Source organism: Canis lupus, chromosome 7, assembly GCF_048164855.1.
Source record: "Canis lupus baileyi chromosome 7, mCanLup2.hap1, whole genome shotgun sequence".
NCBI lineage: Eukaryota > Metazoa > Chordata > Mammalia > Carnivora > Canidae > Canis > Canis lupus.
The window spans coordinates 72,107,601-72,125,494 of record NC_132844.1 but is presented as its reverse complement, the minus strand read 5'-3'; the positions used below and the strand labels follow the sequence as shown (position 1 = coordinate 72,125,494).

The 17,894-nt window shown below is 49.7% G+C and overlaps 1 protein-coding gene across 4 annotated transcripts; it reads right to left on the bottom strand.

Annotated features, from left to right (window-relative positions):
• Positions 1-67: 67 nt before the first annotated feature.
• On the bottom strand, positions 68-17,060 carry DHX16 (DEAH-box helicase 16). Of its 4 annotated transcripts, none has more exons than XR_012034525.1 (20): positions 16,648-17,060; positions 14,742-14,986; positions 14,486-14,645; positions 14,122-14,178; positions 9,874-10,128; positions 9,481-9,684; positions 9,212-9,403; positions 8,511-8,621; positions 8,224-8,339; positions 5,638-5,848; positions 5,347-5,445; positions 5,080-5,232; positions 3,346-3,486; positions 3,002-3,164; positions 2,787-2,905; positions 2,605-2,672; positions 1,703-1,789; positions 1,448-1,609; positions 982-1,155; positions 68-303 (listed from the first exon to the last, which is right to left on the bottom strand). XR_012034525.1 is itself a non-coding variant. In XM_072833853.1 (20 exons), the coding sequence occupies exons 1-20, from the start codon at positions 16,852-16,854 to the stop codon at positions 175-177; spliced, it is 3,129 nt and encodes a 1,042-aa protein (XP_072689954.1). In that variant the 5' UTR covers positions 16,855-17,060; the 3' UTR covers positions 68-174. The 4 variants fall into 4 exon arrangements, 3 of the variants coding, with proteins under 3 accessions (XP_072689954.1, XP_072689955.1, XP_072689956.1); XM_072833853.1 differs by having other exon boundaries at positions 1,703-1,865; XM_072833854.1 differs by having other exon boundaries at positions 1,703-1,865; positions 8,511-8,671; positions 9,265-9,403.
• Positions 17,061-17,894: the final 834 nt, after the last annotated feature.

The window sequence follows — 17,894 nt, the reverse complement described above, 5'->3', positions numbered from 1 at the left end:
TTGTGAGTTCAAGCTCCATGCTGGGCGTGGAGCCTACTTAAGATAAAAAATTCTCTCAAATAAAATCTTTAAAAATAATAAAAGTTACCCCAAGCTTTATTCCAAAAGTAGATATTAAATAACGTACAGAAGGAAAAGGAGCTGATGTTGAGTTCGGCTTGCCTCCCCTTCTCTTTATCCTAGCTCTTCCCGTGTCTTGCCTATTTTTTTGGGCATTTTCTTAGAATGGGGATCTTCTAGCTCCTTGGCTTTATAATAATGAGGAGCCACCTCCAGAAGCCAACTGCTTTCAATCTCCAATACCTACAAGAGGAGAGAAAAAAATCAGTAGGGTTCACCTTTTTCCAACTTGCACAGTAATGTATGTGTGATCAAAAAGTTTCTTCTGGGGCACCTGCATGGTTCAGATAAGCATCTGTCTCCAGCTCAGGTCATGATCCCAGGGTACTGGGATCAGGTCTCACATCAGACTGCTCAGCGGACAGTCTGCTTCTCCCTCTCCTTCTGCCCCTCCCCACTGTGTGCTCGCTCGCTCTCTCAAATAAGTAAAATCTTAAAAAGTTTCTTCTACCTTCAACTGTAGGACTAGGGTAAAGGTGCCAGGCTCTAATACTCTATACCTCAAGGTCAGACACACCTCTACAAGTCCTTCAGGATTCCCAATAAACTATCCCTAAAAAACCTAATCATAAAGACTGTAAAGTACACTCAGGACAGAGACCACTTCTGCTTTGTTCACCATTCTCACCCCAGTATCCTTAACACTTGAGACAATAGGCATTCAAATACTCCCTGAATGAGTATGCAGTTCTTGGATCTTAGTAGATGCTGACACATCTGACAGAAACCACGCCTTTCTATTTTATCCTACCTTAAATTAATGTTTTCCTGTTTCTCAGCTAGTCTCAGCAAATTGAATCTTGCTAGTATCCTACCTCCCCACACATCCTCACTTTCCTGGGCAAAGGAAGGTCCCCTCACCTGTCTCATGAACTCCTTGGTGGTCAAGACAAGTTCATGGTAGAGTAACCAGCGTGGCTGTTCCTCAAAGAGGGAGGAGTTGGGGTGAATGAACACTGTCTGCTGCTGTTTGACTGTGCGATAGCCACTACGAGTCAACCGGGCCGTGTGGTAAAAGTAACCAGCTGTGATGGCCTGAGGGGCAGACAGGAGAGAAAGTCAACCGGAAAAGCCACACATCTGGGGACCCTAAGCACTCACTACCTTTTTTAGGTCAGGCCCTCGGAGAACTAGAAAGGTAAGGAATGCATGAAGAACCCACTGAGAAGGCACCTTCAGTGGTCTGGGGAAGAAAGCACGGAAGAGCACACTCTCCAGAGGAAGAGGCCTAGCCTCAGGCTGGAGGGACTGCTACAGGCACCCAGAGCAGCTCCCTCTGGAGATTGAGGGCGTGGGAGGAACAGCAGCAGACTAAAGAAATGCTGACCTTGCGTACACGGATATAGTCCCCCTGGCAAGAGCTGAGACCAACTTCTACGCGTTCCAAGAGCCCCTCCAGCTGTTCTCGCACATCCCGGGCTCGGCGCATTGATCTGAACTGTACGAAGTTCTCATAGCACCACTGAGAAGAGTAGCCACTCTCAGCCCACTGTGAAGATGGTTAAAAAGGGGGGAGGTTAAGTACATAGCAAAGCCAGAGTCCCCTGTGCCTCCCTCAGTCCCATCACCTAAGCCCAGTGACCTGAGTATAGACGTTCAGCAGAACCAGGTGGTCTCCACCAGGGAGGAAAAAGTTGACACGGGCGTTGTCAGCATGAACTACCTTGTCCTTGGGTCGGTAGAAGATAGAGTTATTAACAGACAGCATGGCAGCCACTGTCAGAATCTCTTCCGAACAGCTATACCTGGGGCAGGAAGACCAAAGCACAAGGTTCAAAGGAAGACACACAGGTACACAGGGTGGGGTAAGCGACCATTCTATGGACATGTGTCTTCACATGGAGACTGCCGGGTGGGGTAAGGGCTACAAGTCAGAGTGGATGGATTTGGTGGTGGTGCTGGCCATGGGGTGTTGAGGAGGTGGGCTGCAGACGTAACAGTGGCAGAGGAGGGCCCTCCACGGAACTGGGGGCAGGAGGGCACTGGGGACCTCTGAGGGTAGGAAGGACTTCTGCGGCAGGAAGGTGTGGAGTAAGGGCGTCAGGGAAGACAGCACTTCAAGTTCATGTAATGACCTCTGACCTCAACCATGGCAGAGGAATGGCATTTAAAGGTGGTCCCTCCATAACCACATCTCAATGTTACAACCCCAAACCTCAGGAATGAGACTCTCCAGACCAGTCCACACACAGCGCTCTCCCCACAGGTGCTGAGTCTTCCATACCAATTTACACCCCCAAATTCTGTTTGTCAATCTTACCCATTTGATAAATGTCTTATTGCCCTTGTGAGCCTCCAAAGGCGCAGAAAAGAGTTTTCTAATAATTTATTTGTTAAAGAATACCACAGCAGAGAGAGAAAGGAAAAAGAGCAAGGTCACAAAGATGGCCCAGAGATGGGAGGAGGCACAGCCAGTTCGTGTGCTGGTGCTGGGGGCCTAGCCAGGGTGGCAGGTATGGGGTAGGGTAGGAGCACAGTGCTTACTTCTCAGAGGCCAAGATCATTTTAGATAGCATGGGATCCACCGGTAGCTCTGCCATCTTTCGACCAGACTAAGGAGAGGAAAAAGAGTTGAGGCCAGTCCTCCCTCTGGTGCCCCTCCAGCACCCAAGAGCTCACCCCAACTGCTTCATCGTGCCCCAGACCATGCTGCCATCCCACCTCACCGTGGTGAGCTCCCCAAGGTGGTTGAGGGCTCCCAGAGCATACAGCTGCTCCAAAGCCAGCAGCAGGGTCTCATATGGTGGAGGGTCCAGGAAATCAAAGTGCATTAGGTCATGGATCCCTGAAGAAAGATATGAGGGGTAGAAGAGATTCTCTGCAGGGATCTGTGACTCTAGCCCCACCTCCCTCTCTCTCAGGACTGGGCGAACCCAATAACCTAAGCTCTTGAGCAGCAACACAACATTGCCCAGGCTGGTCCTCTGGATCTCAGGCACTGTGGTTTCCTCCAGCTCATGCTGGTAGGCCCAGGCAGTATACAGGCGGAAGCACTTCCCAGCAGCCACCCGACCCGCCCGACCAGCTCGTTGATTGGCTGAGGCCTGGAAAGAAAGGAGAGGTAGGCTGGCTGACAACTGGTGAGGAGAAAAAGGAAGCGCAATATTTATGCAAGAAACCTGAGAAGACGTAGGCTGCTTATTCCGGTCCTCTAAGAGGCCCCCCACAGCCTCCTGAGTCGAACCTTCCCCACAGAGACACTGCTGAGAGTACAAGCAGGCTGACCTTGCTGCAGGGTGTGACAGTGAGGGATTCCATGCCTGTGCGAGGGTTGTAGCTCTTCTGCTTACAGAACCCTGGATCCAGCACATAAATGATGCCTTCAATGGTGAGTGACGTCTCAGCGATGTTTGTTGCCACAACCACCTGAGTGAGAGGATGTAGTCACCCGGAGACCTCACCCACCAAGTTCCCTAGAAAGAGTAATCCTGAAGACTTGAGTAAAGAAGCAGGCACAGATAAGGGACAGGAGCAAAGAGGATTATTGCCTAATGTCAGAAGACAGGGACAAGGCCAGGAAGGGTTCAAGGAGAGAAGGAATGAAAAGAGACATAAGGGAATCCCTGGGTGGCTCAGCGGTTTAGCACCTGCCTTCAGCCCAGGGCATGACCCTGGAGACCCATGATCGAGGCCCACATTGGGCTTCCTGCATGGAGCCTGCTTCTCCCTCTGCCTGTGTCTCTCATGAATAAATAAATTTAAAAAAATAAAAATCTTAAAAAAAAAGAAAGAAAGAAAGAAAAAAAGAGACATAAGGCGGAAAGGAAATGGGAGGAGTTAAATTTTTTTTTTTAGAGATGGGAGAGGGAGTCCAGGTCCCTGCCTCCATCTTTCCCACTACCACTTTCACAATCTTCCTCAGCTAGGACTTCCTTCAATAGCCTCCTCATGTGTCTCCCTGCCTCTACTCCAAGTCCTGCTTACCTGGCATTCTTCTGGCACCCAGATTGTCCTTTAAAAATGTAAACCTGTCACATCACTAACACCATCCGTTGATGGCTTCCCATCCTACTGGAGAATTATATCCAAGCCCCTTAAGTCTCCAAGTGCTCTACCTTTCTGATCTCATCTCCAAGGACTACAGGCTCCGTCGTTCCACTCCTGCACAGTTGCTCCCTGGCTGGTCTGAGCACACTCCTCACTCGGGTCCTTTGCATGAGTGCCTTCCTTTGCTGGACACACTCCCTTCCCAGCTATCAGCCTGGCTCCCTCCCTCACTGGGTTCAGGCCTCAGCTTCCCTTTCACCTTCCCATACCCCAAGGAAACTACCTTCCTGACATTGCTCACTCCCAGCCTCCCTGGAGTCAGTCTCCTTTTCCCCCATGTTGGGCTATATCTCTCCACAGCATTGGTCACAAATCAGCATCAGGCATCTACGCGTCCACTGTCTCCTAATTTAAGTTAGACTGTCGGCTGTGAGGCTAGGGACTTTGTTCTGTTCATCACTGTATCTTCATGCCCAAGAAGAGTATCTGGCACATGGCAGGAGCTTGTTATACATTTGTTGGATGGAAGTTACGTCTTTGCTCAAAACCCAATCATCTAAAGTCAAAATGCTTCCAACTGCTATCAAAGGCCTTCCCTAATCTCAGTCCAGAATTGTTTTCACCACATGAACCTTCCCCTCAGCCTTTTGGATTACATTCTGACTTAAACATACCTTAAGCCTTACTCTGGTATTACCTACCTTTTTTTCCCTAAAGATCCAAATCAAATCCCACCTTTTGGCACCCTGAGGACTTCCCTTCTCCTCTGCATCTCCACATACTTACTAACTGGATCAAATATTTGCTGAATTCACCCTCTCTCTCCAGCTCTGGAGGCTAGGGATTGACTACAACTAAGCCTTGCAGCTGCAGCAGTGCCCAGGACATAGCCTGCATAGGGCAGGCACACACCCTCTTTTTCACTATTTGTGTGAACTATAGGGGTGAAGAATGTGGGCGTCTCCAACTGACCTTTCGTGCCCCCGGGGGTGTGGGCTGGAAGATACGGGCCTGCATGTCAGAAGGCAGGTTGGCATAAATGGGTAACACCAAGAGCTCCCGGATTTTGGAGCCCAGGCGGCGGCAGCGATCTTGGAGCATCTCACAGGCAGCCTCAATCTCCTCCTGGATTTGGGATGGGGAGAGCAGTACAGGTCCCAGAGTGACAGAAGGCCCACCTGCCAGCTCTGTTTTCCCCTGGGATACACACCTCATTGTCCCTTGCCCCATGTCTCACACCTGTCCTGTCAGGAACACCAGGATATCCCCAGGGGGCTGGGTCACATGGATCTGCAGCACAGACACCACACAAGCTTCTAGGTAGTCAGCCTCTGGAGCCTGGGGGTGAGGAGGAGAGGGTCACAGGAAGGCCATCTGTTCAAGAAACTTCCTCTTCTCCCAGCTCAATAATCAGTTTATCCCAGTTCTTCTTCAGACTCTCCATTTCCCCTTCCCTCCTTGGGACTACCTTCTCCAAAGGCCCAAGCTTTTCAGCCTCGCACTTCAGCCCATCCTCCCTGAGGGGAGCACCTTGGTATAGAAGATGTCAACTGGAAACCTGCGTCCAGGGATTCGGAAGACAGGAGCATCATCAAAGAAGGTGGAGAAACGGGCAGTGTCCAGTGTGGCTGAAGCCACCAAGACTTTCAGCTCAGGCCGGAAACGAGCAACATCCTTGATTAACCCGAAGAGAATGTCTGTGTGTAGGGTTCGTTCATGAGCTTCATCTACCATTACCACACTGGGGAAAGAACAAGAGAGCTGTGAGCCAGGAGAGCTGCCCAGGAGAGGACAACAGGATCCCCTGGACAAGGGCACAAAGGGAAAGCAAAGAGCCCAATGGTGAATATGGGAGGGGGGGTTCCAAAGAGAGGCCAATCACCCCAGTTAAGGAAGACTAATACAATGTTAAAGAAAGCCAAAAGAAAGAAAAGAAAAGAAAAGAAAAAAAAAAAAAAGAAAAGAAAAGAAAGAAAAGAAAGAGAAAGGAAAGAAAGAAAGAAAGAAAGAAAGAAAGAAAGAAAGAAAGAAAGAAAGAAAGAAAGAAAGAAAGAAAGAAAGAAAGAAAAGAAGGAAGGAAGGAAGGAAGGAAGGAAGGAAGGAAGGAAGGAAGGAAGGAAGGAAGGAAGGAAGGAAGGAAGAAGAAAGGAAAGAAAGAAAGGAAAGAAAGGAAAGAAAGAAAGAAAGAAAGCCAAGGGCCCGCAGTCTGCAGTTTATCTCAGCCTGGACAGACAACAACGGCCAAGATCTGGAGGCTGAAAGCCAAGGCCAGGACAAGTCACATATGCTCTCTGGATCAGAGTCATGGATCTGTTAGACTCAACAGAAATAAGAGTTTCTGTTTTAAAGGGGGGGAAAAAAGTGAGAACAGGGCCTTTGGGAGTAAGGCTGGGCTCCCCAGGCTGGCTGAGAATGAACATACAGACCTGAAGCACCAGGATTTGCACAGCCCAGGAGCTCCTAGGCTTCCATGAGACTGCTGTTGTGCATGTCTCTTGGTCCTGCTGCATCCTTCTGGAGAGAGGAACCAGGTAAGCCTGTCTGTCTGTCTTTCTTTTCTTTCTCTCTCTCTCTCTCTCCGTCTCCTCTCTCTCTCTTTCTTTCTTTAGGTTTTATTTATTTATTCATGAGAAACAGAGAGAGAGGCAGAGACACAAGCAGAGGGAGAAACAGGCTCCCTCTGGGGAGCCCAATATGGAACTCAATCCTGGGACCTCAGGATCATGCCCTGAGCCAGAGGCAGTCGTTCAACCACTGAGGGACCCAGGTGTCCCCCAGTAGGCCTTTCTACCCCAATCTTAGAGGGCTCTGCGGGCTTCTTGGTCTCCTCCTTAGTTATATGTGGGACACATCTTTGATATCTTTGCTAAAGTCTTTGGATTCTCAGGTGACAGCCATGCCTGCAGGAGCTCACCCCTGACCTCAATTCTTTGTGCGTATCCCTGACTATGCCAGTGAAGTCCCCAGCTGTTTCACAAAGCAGGCTGGCTTGACAGGAAAACCGCACACCCTAAACACTCTTGCACTAGCTGGCCTTCCATGGTTTCTGAGATTTTTGCAAGGGATGTGAAAGCTCAGATCATATTTGTCCTGTTGCTCCATCTGTGATCTTCTAGGACCAGAACTTCACAGCCTCCTAAGATTTGAGAAACCACATACTGCTCAGCTGGCCTGATCCCACCAGCAGCCCATGCACAGATCCCTTCTCCTCCTAAACACATATTTATCCAAGCTCTGCTTGGCCAACACCAGCACTGGGAATGTACTATTCACAGACCAAGCTACTCCAAGACCTGGGCCAAAGGCCCAAGATGAGGGCCCCAGCACACAATCTCTACCTCAATTGAGGGCCTCAATCTCTACCACTCTCGCTTCTTAGTGTTGCACTGAAACCTCTTTCCCCTATAGCCACTCCCGTGGTTGCTAGTTGTGCTCGCTGCAGTCACGTGAAACAAGCTTGACCTCTTTTTCCACGGAGCAGCCCTTCCCATATTTAGAAGGAACCAGGATGTCTCCCTGAGTCTCTTCTCTCTAAGCTGGACATTCTAAGTTTCTTCAAAGGGTCTTCACGTGGCTTTTCAAGTCTCTAGAGCACCATTCTGCCATCCTGGTGTTTTTCTAAACACTGCAAGCAATGGGGGGTGGGGGGTCTATCTCTGCAGTCCCTCTACCCCATCTCCATGGTGCCTACAGGTCAGTCCTAGGACTGTCCACACCATCAAGCTTCAAGAACTGGTGGGCTTGGGCAGCCTGGGTGGCTCAGAGGTTTGGTGCCTGCCTTCAGCCCAGAGCATGATCCTAGAGACCTGGGATGGAGTCCCCCGTCAGGCTCCCTGCATGGAGCCTGCTTCTCCCTCTGCCTGTGTCTCTGCCTCTCTCTCTCTCTCTCTCTCTCTCTCTCTGTCTCTCATGAATAAATAAATAAAATCTTAAAAAAAAAAAAAAAAGAACCGGTGGGCTAATCAGAAGACAAAGGCCAAACTAGCTGGATGACAAGAAAGGAAAAATAGGCTAGAGATTAAAGAAGACACAGGAAGGTGCTGAAGGGTCAGAATGCAGCAGACTGGGCAGGAATGGTGGTGGCTCTCTGGTGGGAGGTGGTGACCCCATGTGTACCTGTAACTTGCAAGGTCAGGTTCAGAGAGGAACTCCCGGAGGAGCATCCCATCTGTCATGTAGCGGAGGACAGTTCGTTCTGATGTGCAGTCCTCAAAGCGGATGCTGTAGCCAACCTGTCAAGGGGACCATTAACGATCGAGATTGGGCTGGTACTCCTGGAAGGGAGTGCAGGGCTAGGGAATGAGGGGTCAGTGCCTGGACGTGTGGTGTGAAGCCCTATGCAGTGTGGGCTACGTCCCAGACCCTAGAGGCTCCCCTCCCTACCTAGGCCCCACAGATCTCACCTCATTCCCAAGCTTCACACCCATCTCCCGGGCCACTCGGGCAGCCACACTCATGGCTGCCACTCTCCGGGGCTGGGTACAGGCAATCTTCATTCCCTTTTTTGTGTATCCCTGAATGACAAGAGAAGAGGTTTTCCCTTTGCTAAATATATTCCTGAGGCCTAGGATAATTCAGAGAAAAAAGGTGTAAGTGCACGACAGGGCAGGGGGAGATGAAGGAACAGACAGAAACTGAAAACCCGACCCTCTGAGGGTCCCAGACTTTTGGGTGATCACATTCAGGCTCAGCTAGATCTGAGATGGAAAAGGACAGACCAACTAGGGCAGACCCAGAAGCAAGGGGGAGCCAGAGAAGGTGAAAAAGCAAGAAAATGAATCCTCTGACTCCTTGTTCTTTGTCCTTTGCAGAGGACCGATGGCTGAATGGGTTGGTATGGGAAGGTCCCAACCCCACCATCTACCTGTTTATGCATCTTTCCAACACGAATGCTGGCACTAGACACAGATACTGTGTTAGAAGTGAGAACAGAAACAGGAAACAAGTTTGCCCTTATTCTTAAACTCACAATTTAATGGAGAAGACTATGATTAAAGATGAAAAGGTAAGTGACTGCTCAAAACAACATGTGAAAAGAGCTCTGACAGGACTGTGCTTGTCAAGGGCCGGTGGCCGGTAACCTGGAGGGTGCGGATGACTGTACCTCCTCAAAGAGATACTGCGGGATCTGGGTGGTCTTCCCGGAGCCCGTCTCACCCTCGATGATGAGGACCTGATGATCAGCAATGGCAGCCAAGAGCTCCTCGCGGAATGGAAACACTGGGAGGCTGCGGCGGACAGCCTGCACGGACTCCTTCTGCTGGGCCTGGGATGGAGGCGATGGGCCTGATGGCTCCTGCAGAGGAGGAGGGGTGTGAGCTTCAGGGTCGGCTTCCCAACCTCGTTAGAACGTGCCACAGTTCTCCTGCTCACCTCGTTGCCCTGGAGCTGAGTGGCCCGGACAAACTCAATGGTCTCCTCTTCCTCCAGCACCAGCTGATACTTGGGCTCCTGGGAGGCAGCATCTCGGGCCCCAAACTTCAGAGATGCTGCCCCTAGCCGGGCCTCCTCCCAGCGTCGCTGCTCCTCCCCAGGGGCGCCTGATTCCTCCTCCACTAGATCCACAGCTCGTGATGGCTGTGGAGAGAAGGACATGTGAAGACAGAGGATGCCCTCTTCCCAGGTCTCTCCTCTCCAGTCACTATCCCTACCCACTAGGAAAGGCAAGACCAAGAAGGGGCCAGTGGAGGCCCTGTCCAAAGCCCTGAAGACTTCCCTCCACTCAGCTTGGAGAGCAGGGCTAAAGTGGACTCTGCTTTGCCTCACCTGGCCTCGGGTCTCCTCGGGCATGTGGTAACGATTGGTGGCCTCCAGCTTCTCCTGCTCCCCAGCCGCCCGGTACTCTCGGGCCAGATCCCGCACTCGCCGCTTGTATTTGAGCTCCCGCCGCTCATGTCGGCTCAGCTCTACATCCCCAAAAAGGAACTCCTCATCAGCCAGCTCAGCCTCTAGGTCCTCAAGCTTCTCTCGCTCCCGCTTAGCCAAGTACTCGCGGCGTGATTTCTTCCGCAGCTCGGGAACCTGGGTCAGGACAGGGTAGCCAAATCTTCATCTTGCTGGAACAGCAACCCCCTTCCTTACCTATCTGTAAGAGTGACAAATCCCCCAACAGGCCAGCAGTGTCCTTCTGCAATGTCCAACCTGACCTGCCCCAAACTGGGCCTCTCTGAAAGCCACACACTGACCCCCAACACTATCTTTCAGCAGCACAATCCAGCTTGAAGGCCCTTCTGGACAGCTTCGCCATCCTGGTCAATATAGATGCATTAGGGTTATTTGAATGTTTTAGGTTTTATTCTATTTTATTCGACTTAGTGGAAAGGAGGAAAACAGGGCAGCCTGAGAGGCTCAGCAGTTTAGCGCCGCCTTCAGCCCAGGGCCTGATCCTGGAGACCCAGGATCGAGTCCCATGTCGGGCTCCCTGCATGGAGCCTGCTTCTCCCTCTGCCTGTATCTCTGCCTCTCTCTCTCTCTCTCTGTGTGTGTGTCTCTCATGAATAAATAAATAAAATGTTTAAAGAAAAAAAAAAGAAAGGAGGAAAACTAAAGGGCTAATACCAGCATTTAGAAGCACAGGTCTCAATCTGAAAACAAGTGAGACTAATGGTAACCACTGGATGTGCCAACAGAAGGTAATCTTCTGCCTTAGTTAGATGCTCCCTGGTCTTAAATCAAATGACTATAGTTTGGAAAAGGGGGGGGGGGGGAATACAGTATATACAAAAAATGGAAGTACAGCATTAGAGAGTGTTTTTGCAAGATGTAATCAGAAATGCTTATTAGCTCTCTGGGACTAACCTCTCCTCGCCTCATACAATCTTGCAGCTAGCTTCTACATATTTCCTTTGATAGGAGGTTTTCAGGACACATAATGGATGACAGATAAAGACTGGTCACATCATCCTTAAGGCTTGTCTCAGCTCTCACCATGAGCCTGCCCACTGTGGCAACACTGTCTTCCCTGGGATCAAAACAGCCTCCTCCACTGTGGTGGCCAAACTTCATCAAGCCCTCTCCTGGGGGTCCCTGATTCTACTTAATTGTTTGGCTTTTCTTGCTTATTCTGTGAAGACTTAAAAGGAGTTTATGCTCATGATCTAATCTGAGTACCACAATCAAATACTCTTTCAACCTGATGGGGGAAGCACATGGAAGTTCTTTTAAAATATGGGCCCCAAAAAAGGGCAATTTGAGGGCACTGGCTGGCTCAGTCGGAAGAGCAGGCAGCTCTTGATCTCGGGGTCCTGAGTTTGTGCCCTACACCGGGTGTAGAGATTACTAAAACAATAAATAACAACAATGATAAAACCCAACTCAGGGCAATTTGAGTATCAAAAAGAAAAAATCATATGCAACTGTAAAATATTGAAAAATAAAAACTCATGAGTCCAGTGTGACACACATATACACAACACATGGGAAACAAGTTTTTACCACCAGTGAGATGACTATTACATCAAACTCCTTACTTTCAAAATTAGTAATTAAACATTTGCCCTGCCTTTTTTAAGATTCTTCTTTTAGACAAAGAGAGAGCATGAACAGGGAGGGGCTGAGGGAAAGAGACTCAAACAGACTCCACATTTCTTGAAGCTCTGTCGAGCTCGAACCCCGACATGGGGCTCTGCCTCCCAACTGAGACCATGACCTGAGCTGATAGAGTCGAATGCTTAACTGACTGAGCCACCCAGGTGCCCCATTTGCTCAGCCTTTGAAGAAAGAATTGCAGCTCATTCCTGGTTATTTTTAAGCCTTACTTATTTGAGAGAGAGAGAGAGAGAGAGAGAGAGAGAGAGAGAGAGCGCATGCACAATGCAAGTAGAGGGAGGGCCAAGGATGAGGAAGGAGAAACAAACTCGCTGAGGGCGGAGAATGACTCGGGGCTGGATCTCACCACCCTGAGATCATGACCTGAGTTGAAATCAAGAGTTGAGGGACACCTGGGTGGCTCAGCAGTTTAGCACCTCCCTTCGGCCCAGGGCATGATCCTGGAGACCCAGGATCGAGTCCCACATCAGGCTCCCTGCATGCAGCCTGCTTCTCCCTCTGCCTGTGTCTCTGCCTCTCTCTCTGTGTCTATGAATAAATAAATAAAATCTTTAAAAAAATAAAATAAAATAAAACCTTTGAAAAAAAAAGATTCAGGGATCCCTGGGTGGCGCAGCGGTTTAGCGCCTGCCTTTGGCCCAGGGCGTGATCCTGGAGACCCGGGATCGAATCCCACATCAGGCTCCCGGTGCATGGAGCCTGCTTCTCCCTCTGCCTGTGTCTTTGCCTCTCTCTCTCTCTCTCTCTATCATAAAAAAAAAAAAAATTAAAAAATTAAAAATTAAAAATAAAAAAAAAAGATTCAGATGCTTAACATACTAAGCTACCAGGGCCCCTTGCTCATTTCTAGTTAAGGAAAAGCTCTTTATATAAAAGGTTAGCCAATAAATGTAGGAGGAATGTCACACTCCAAAAATCACCTTTGCAATCCCCAGTGAAACAGCAGATTCAGGAAAGCATTAGTAGTGCTAGTTATGCTAAAACCTTTAGATGAAAGGCTGTTGGCACAAACGCTATCTGCACTAACAGGTACATAATCTGTATGTCCCCCTAAAGTGATTGGTGTCATGTGAAGGGTACATCACCACCTAAGAAGTGTTCCTGTCACAACTTTTTAATCTGAATTGAGGCAATATTTGGTCCCAATTTCCACTCTAAAGGAAGCATAGGGCATAGAAGAACTCAATACCACAAGATAAGAGTTAGATAAATCCAGAATAAGGGACATGGTACCAGATGAGAGAGAGCAAAAGGAAACAAACAAACATAAGAGACTGAACCACCAGGGATGCCAGGGTGGCTCAGTGGTTGAGCATCTGACGTTGGCTCAGGTCGTGATCTTGGGGTCCTGGGATCAAGTCCCACATCAGGTTTCCTGCAGGGAACCTGCTTTTCCCTCTGCTTGTGTCTCTGCCTCTCTGTGTCTCTCATGAATAAATAAAATCTTAAAAAAGAAAGAAAGAAAGAGAAAGAGAGAGAGAGAGAGAGAGAGAGAGAGGAAATTAAATTAAATTCTGGGAAATAAAAACATTACATCTATACTGACAGATATCTTAGAAGTCTCTGACAACAGTCATTTTGTGGGTTGGGTCATGAGATGGCTTGATCAGGAGATCTGAGTTCCACTAGGCCATTCTTAGGACATCAAGTCTCAAAATTCTTTTTAGAAACTGAAATGTGACCTTACTTGAGAAGACCAGACTTTTGGAAAACCGCCAGCTCTACCAAAACTCATATGATAACAAGTTCAGTTCATGAATTGCGAGGGCTGTGTCCCCAGTCAGAGAGAAGACCAACTTGGGGAATAGAGGAGGATCACACGGCCATGTTTGGGATGGAGGAGTTAGATAGTAGGAAGGCATCTGGAGGGACCCCTGGGGGGCTCAGTGGTTGAGCGTCTGCCTCGAGCTCAGGGCCCGATCCTGGATTCCCGAGATCGAGTCCTGCATCAGGCTCCCTGCATGGAGCCTGCTTCTCCTCCCTCTGCCTGTGTCTCTGCCTCTCTTTCAGTGTCTCTCATGAATAAATAAAATATTAAAAAAAAAAAAAAAAAAAAAGGGAAGGCATCTGGAATCAAGTGTGCTTAAGCTGAATAAATAGCACATTCCTAGGCAATGGGACAACTCCCCTGCCCCTGTCCTCCAACCACACCCCTTGATGTTCCAGCTGACTGAGTACGGCTCCTTAAGTCTCAGGAGCAAGCAAAGCTCACATCTCCCTGACGAAAACACTCTGGACTCAATCCTAAGGAGTCAGGAGGGTCTGTAGGTAGCTTCTTTCCCTCTACAACTTAAGTCTGTCCTTGGCAGGCTCCTGTCAACACAGACCTCACACCCCAGACCTGACACCCCATCAGCACCCTCACTGTACTTCCTTGTATCCTTTTTCCCTACCCTAAACCACTTCATCACAAAGTTGTTTTTCCTTTTGCCCTCTGATGTTGGCTCCCTGGGCGCTGGGACTCACCATGGCTTTCCGGTCTTCCTCAGCCATCTTGAGGCGCTTCTGAGCCTCTTCATAAGCCTAGAAGAATCCAAGGGTGCAGGGCTATGAGGCCAAAATCTCCCACAGCCACTCCCTCTCTAGAATCACAAGGATCATTTGGATATACTATAGCATACAGAAATGTCCCTTCTCAGGGGGGAATCTCTAGGCCTACAGGTTGAGCAGAGGATCAGCAGACCCTTCTGGGTCCTCTTACTACAGAGATGAACACCTCCAGAGGCCACCCTGGTCTTCCCAGAGAGCCCTATCTCTGCAATCACACCCAACCTCAGATCTGACCCAGGGATCTTCTTGGGGATTTACAGAACATGCTGCTCCTATGCACCTTCTTGTCTGACCGCTCCAGGACATTGCGAGTCCGATCCTTGTCTCGCTGCCGAACCCGCTCAGCAAAGGCATCACGTTCCTCCAGGTCCTGAAGGCGCTCTCGCTCGGTCCGCTCCCACTCATCCTCAGATTCCGGCTTCTCAGTCTGTTGACTCCCCCTGCAAACCAGTCCAAAGGATTACATAAGGTCTCCTAGGAAGCTTACTGCCCCCTTATCCCCTGCCTCACCCTCTCTCACTCTGCTTCTAACTTACCCTGTCTTTCTTCTCCCTTTCTCGGAAATCTCTTCCTCCTCTTCTTCCTCCTCCTGACATTTCTTCCTGAGGTGTTTCCGTTTTCTACGCTTCTTCTGGAGACTGCTCCCAGTTCTACCTACGGTCTCCTCACTACTCTCCTCACTGTCTTCCAGCAACTTATAGGATCGGTTCTTTTCCAGCAGGGCTTGGGCCTCTCGCTCGGCCGCCCGAGCTGGCTTTTCTACCACCGCCTTCCGTGGTACCTATCAGTAGAAGGGAAGATAATGGGATGTGAGCAACTCCTGATTTTTACCCATCTACTTTGCCCCATTCTGAAATTTAAAGAATGGCGTGATTTTTTTTTTTTAAGATTTTATTTTTTTATTCACGAGAGACACAGAGAGAGAGGCAGACAAACAGGCAGGGGGAGACGCAGGCTCCATGCAGGGAGCCCAACGTGGGACTCGATCCTGGGTCTCCAGGATCATGCCCTGGGCCGAAGGAGGCACTAAACTGCTGAGCCACCCGGGCTGCCTGGAATGGCCTGATCTTAAACTAACCTTCATTGTCTCTTTTCCTCATGGCTTCACACCATGTTCATCAGCCTGAACTGGGCCTTTCAGCTTCTGAACCTCCTTGCAGTCATTCATTTAACAAACATTTATTGAAGCCTGTCTGATGCACCAGGTACTTGCTAGGGATCAAGGACACAGGAATAAATACAAGACAAAAATTCCTGCCTGGGTGGCTCAGCGGTTGAGGGTCTGCATTCCGCCCAGGGCGTGATCCTGGAGTCCTGGGACTGAGTCCCACATTGAGCTCCCTGCATGGTGCTTGCTTCTCCCTCTGCCTCTCTCTGTGTCTCTCATTAATAAATAAATAAAATCCTTAAAAATAAATAAATAAAAATTCCTGCCCTCATGGAGTTTATCTTACATTCTTTTTTTTTTTTCTTTTTTTTTAAGGTGTCCCATGCAGGGAGCCTGATGTGGGACTCGATCCTGGGACTTCAGGATCACGCCCTGGGACAAAGGCAAGTCCCTACATTCTCAAAACCAATTCTCAATTGCTCAGACTCTGTTCTTCCCCACAATTAAGTCATCACGATGCAAGGACTGACATGCTACAAGGATTGGTTTACAGAGGCCTGTCATATGTTTGGCACCGTACCAGATTCCAGGGATACATGCTACACGGATTTACATAAAGTCCCTATCCTCATATCACTTAGATTCTAAATTCATCTTTCACCAGGAACCATATGTGACAACTCAAGCAGGCTACCTGCCATTCTAGGAACACGTTGAACACTTTCACTCTTCGATATACTTACTAAGCACCTGTTCTGTAAGGTGTTGTCAGGTGGAAGAAATACAAAGACAAGCAATACACAGTCCTGTCCTCCAGGAATTCACTTTTACACCTTTACTCCTTCCCCCTTCTCTATCTATCAGACAGATTCCGGGGAATCTTTGGGCCTGCTTTCCCCTGATCACTACCCTTACCTTTTGTGCCCTACCACAGCACTTCTCACACATTTCTTCTATAGCCTTGCTACTCAAAATGCTGTCCGTGGACCATCAGCTTCACCTGAAAACTAGCTAGAAATGCAAAAACTAAGATCCCACCCCAAACCTATCGAATCTGGATCCACATTAAAACAAGGGCCTATTAAAGTTCGTGAAACACTGCTCTACAGCACCTAACGGTCCTTGAACTTCTCCCCAGAGCTGCACGTCCAGCACCTAGTACAGTACCCAGGCGACAACGGATAAAAGCTAGGTGCTGGTGTAACCGAGCTTACTTAATTCCCCCAAGGACAGTTAGCCTAGCCTCACCTGGATAGACAACCTGGGGCCCCGCCCCCGCTCCACCTGCTCTCCCGCCGCGCCCACGCCGGGCCCCGCCCCGCCCCTGCAGACACCTTGGTCCAGAGTCTCAAGGCGAAGTCGCGAGCCGGTCCGCTGAGGTCCAGAGTATCGGTGTCTCGCAGGCGCTGTACGAAGTCCTCGGCCGAGGCGCATCGCTGCGCGGTACCGATCAAAAACTGGGCTACGTGCCGCTCGCTCAGCCCCAGCACCGAGTGCAGCTCGTCCTGCACCCAGCGCTCCAGCCCAGCCGGCGTCGCCATGGTGACCCACGCTGCCCGGTTCCTGGCCCTGAACTATGTCGAGTAAACACGCTGGCGGCTGGGCTCGTCGGAGGCCTGCAGGCCTGGAGCCCTGGACTGGAGTCCCAGCTCCGCAAAGGACCTGCCTTTGACCCTTGGGTCTCGGTTTCCCACAGCCCCAAACCGTCTTCTCGGACCGCAGAAGCCGGAAACGACTAGTCGTTTCCGGCCAGTCGTTTCCGGCCTGTGCACTACGGCGGCCGAGCGAAGTCAAACCTCGCGGAACCGCCGAACGGGTGAGACGTTTCGTTTCCGTTTCCACCAAGTCTTTCTGTCGCCCTCTGATGGTCAGTCTGTGGATACCTCGCTCACGCATTCATTCAACAAATGCTGTGTGCTAAGCAGTTTTAGTTGCTGGGGATGTGGCAAATTATCAGACAAAAATCCCTTACTGAAGGAGGGGGAGGCAAGGTAGATAATAAATAAAGCATGGGGCCAAAAATAATGCAAGATTTGTGTGTGGTTTGGGGAGGTTCTATTTCAAATTGAAAGGCTAGGTCCCTGCTGATGAAAATTAGCCCATGCTGATTAGGAGTGACGTTTGCTCGTGCCAGTACCTGTGGCAAGAACGAATACACGTTAGACACAAGCGAGGACCTCCAAGCAGCAAGAAACAGCTTTAAAAACCTCCAATCTGGGATCCCTGGGTGGCGCAGCGGTTTGGCGCCTGCCTTTGGCCCGGGGCGCGATCCTGGAGACCCGGGATCGAATCCCACGTCGGGCTCCCGGTGCATGGAGCCTGCTTCTCCCTCTGCCTGTGTCTCTGCCTCTCTCTCTCTCTCTCTCTCTGACTATCATAAAAAAATAAAAAAAAAAACCTCCGATCTCAGGAATGTGTAAACTGTGTTCTGCATTTTGTTAACAGCTTGAGAAATTCACTGGCGGTGCTTATTCAAAAATAAGCAGAGGAAAAAAACAAAAACAAACAAACAAACAAAAACAAAAATAAGCAGAGGAGCACCTGGGTGGCTCCGTGGTCGAGCGTCTGCCCTCCGCTGCCC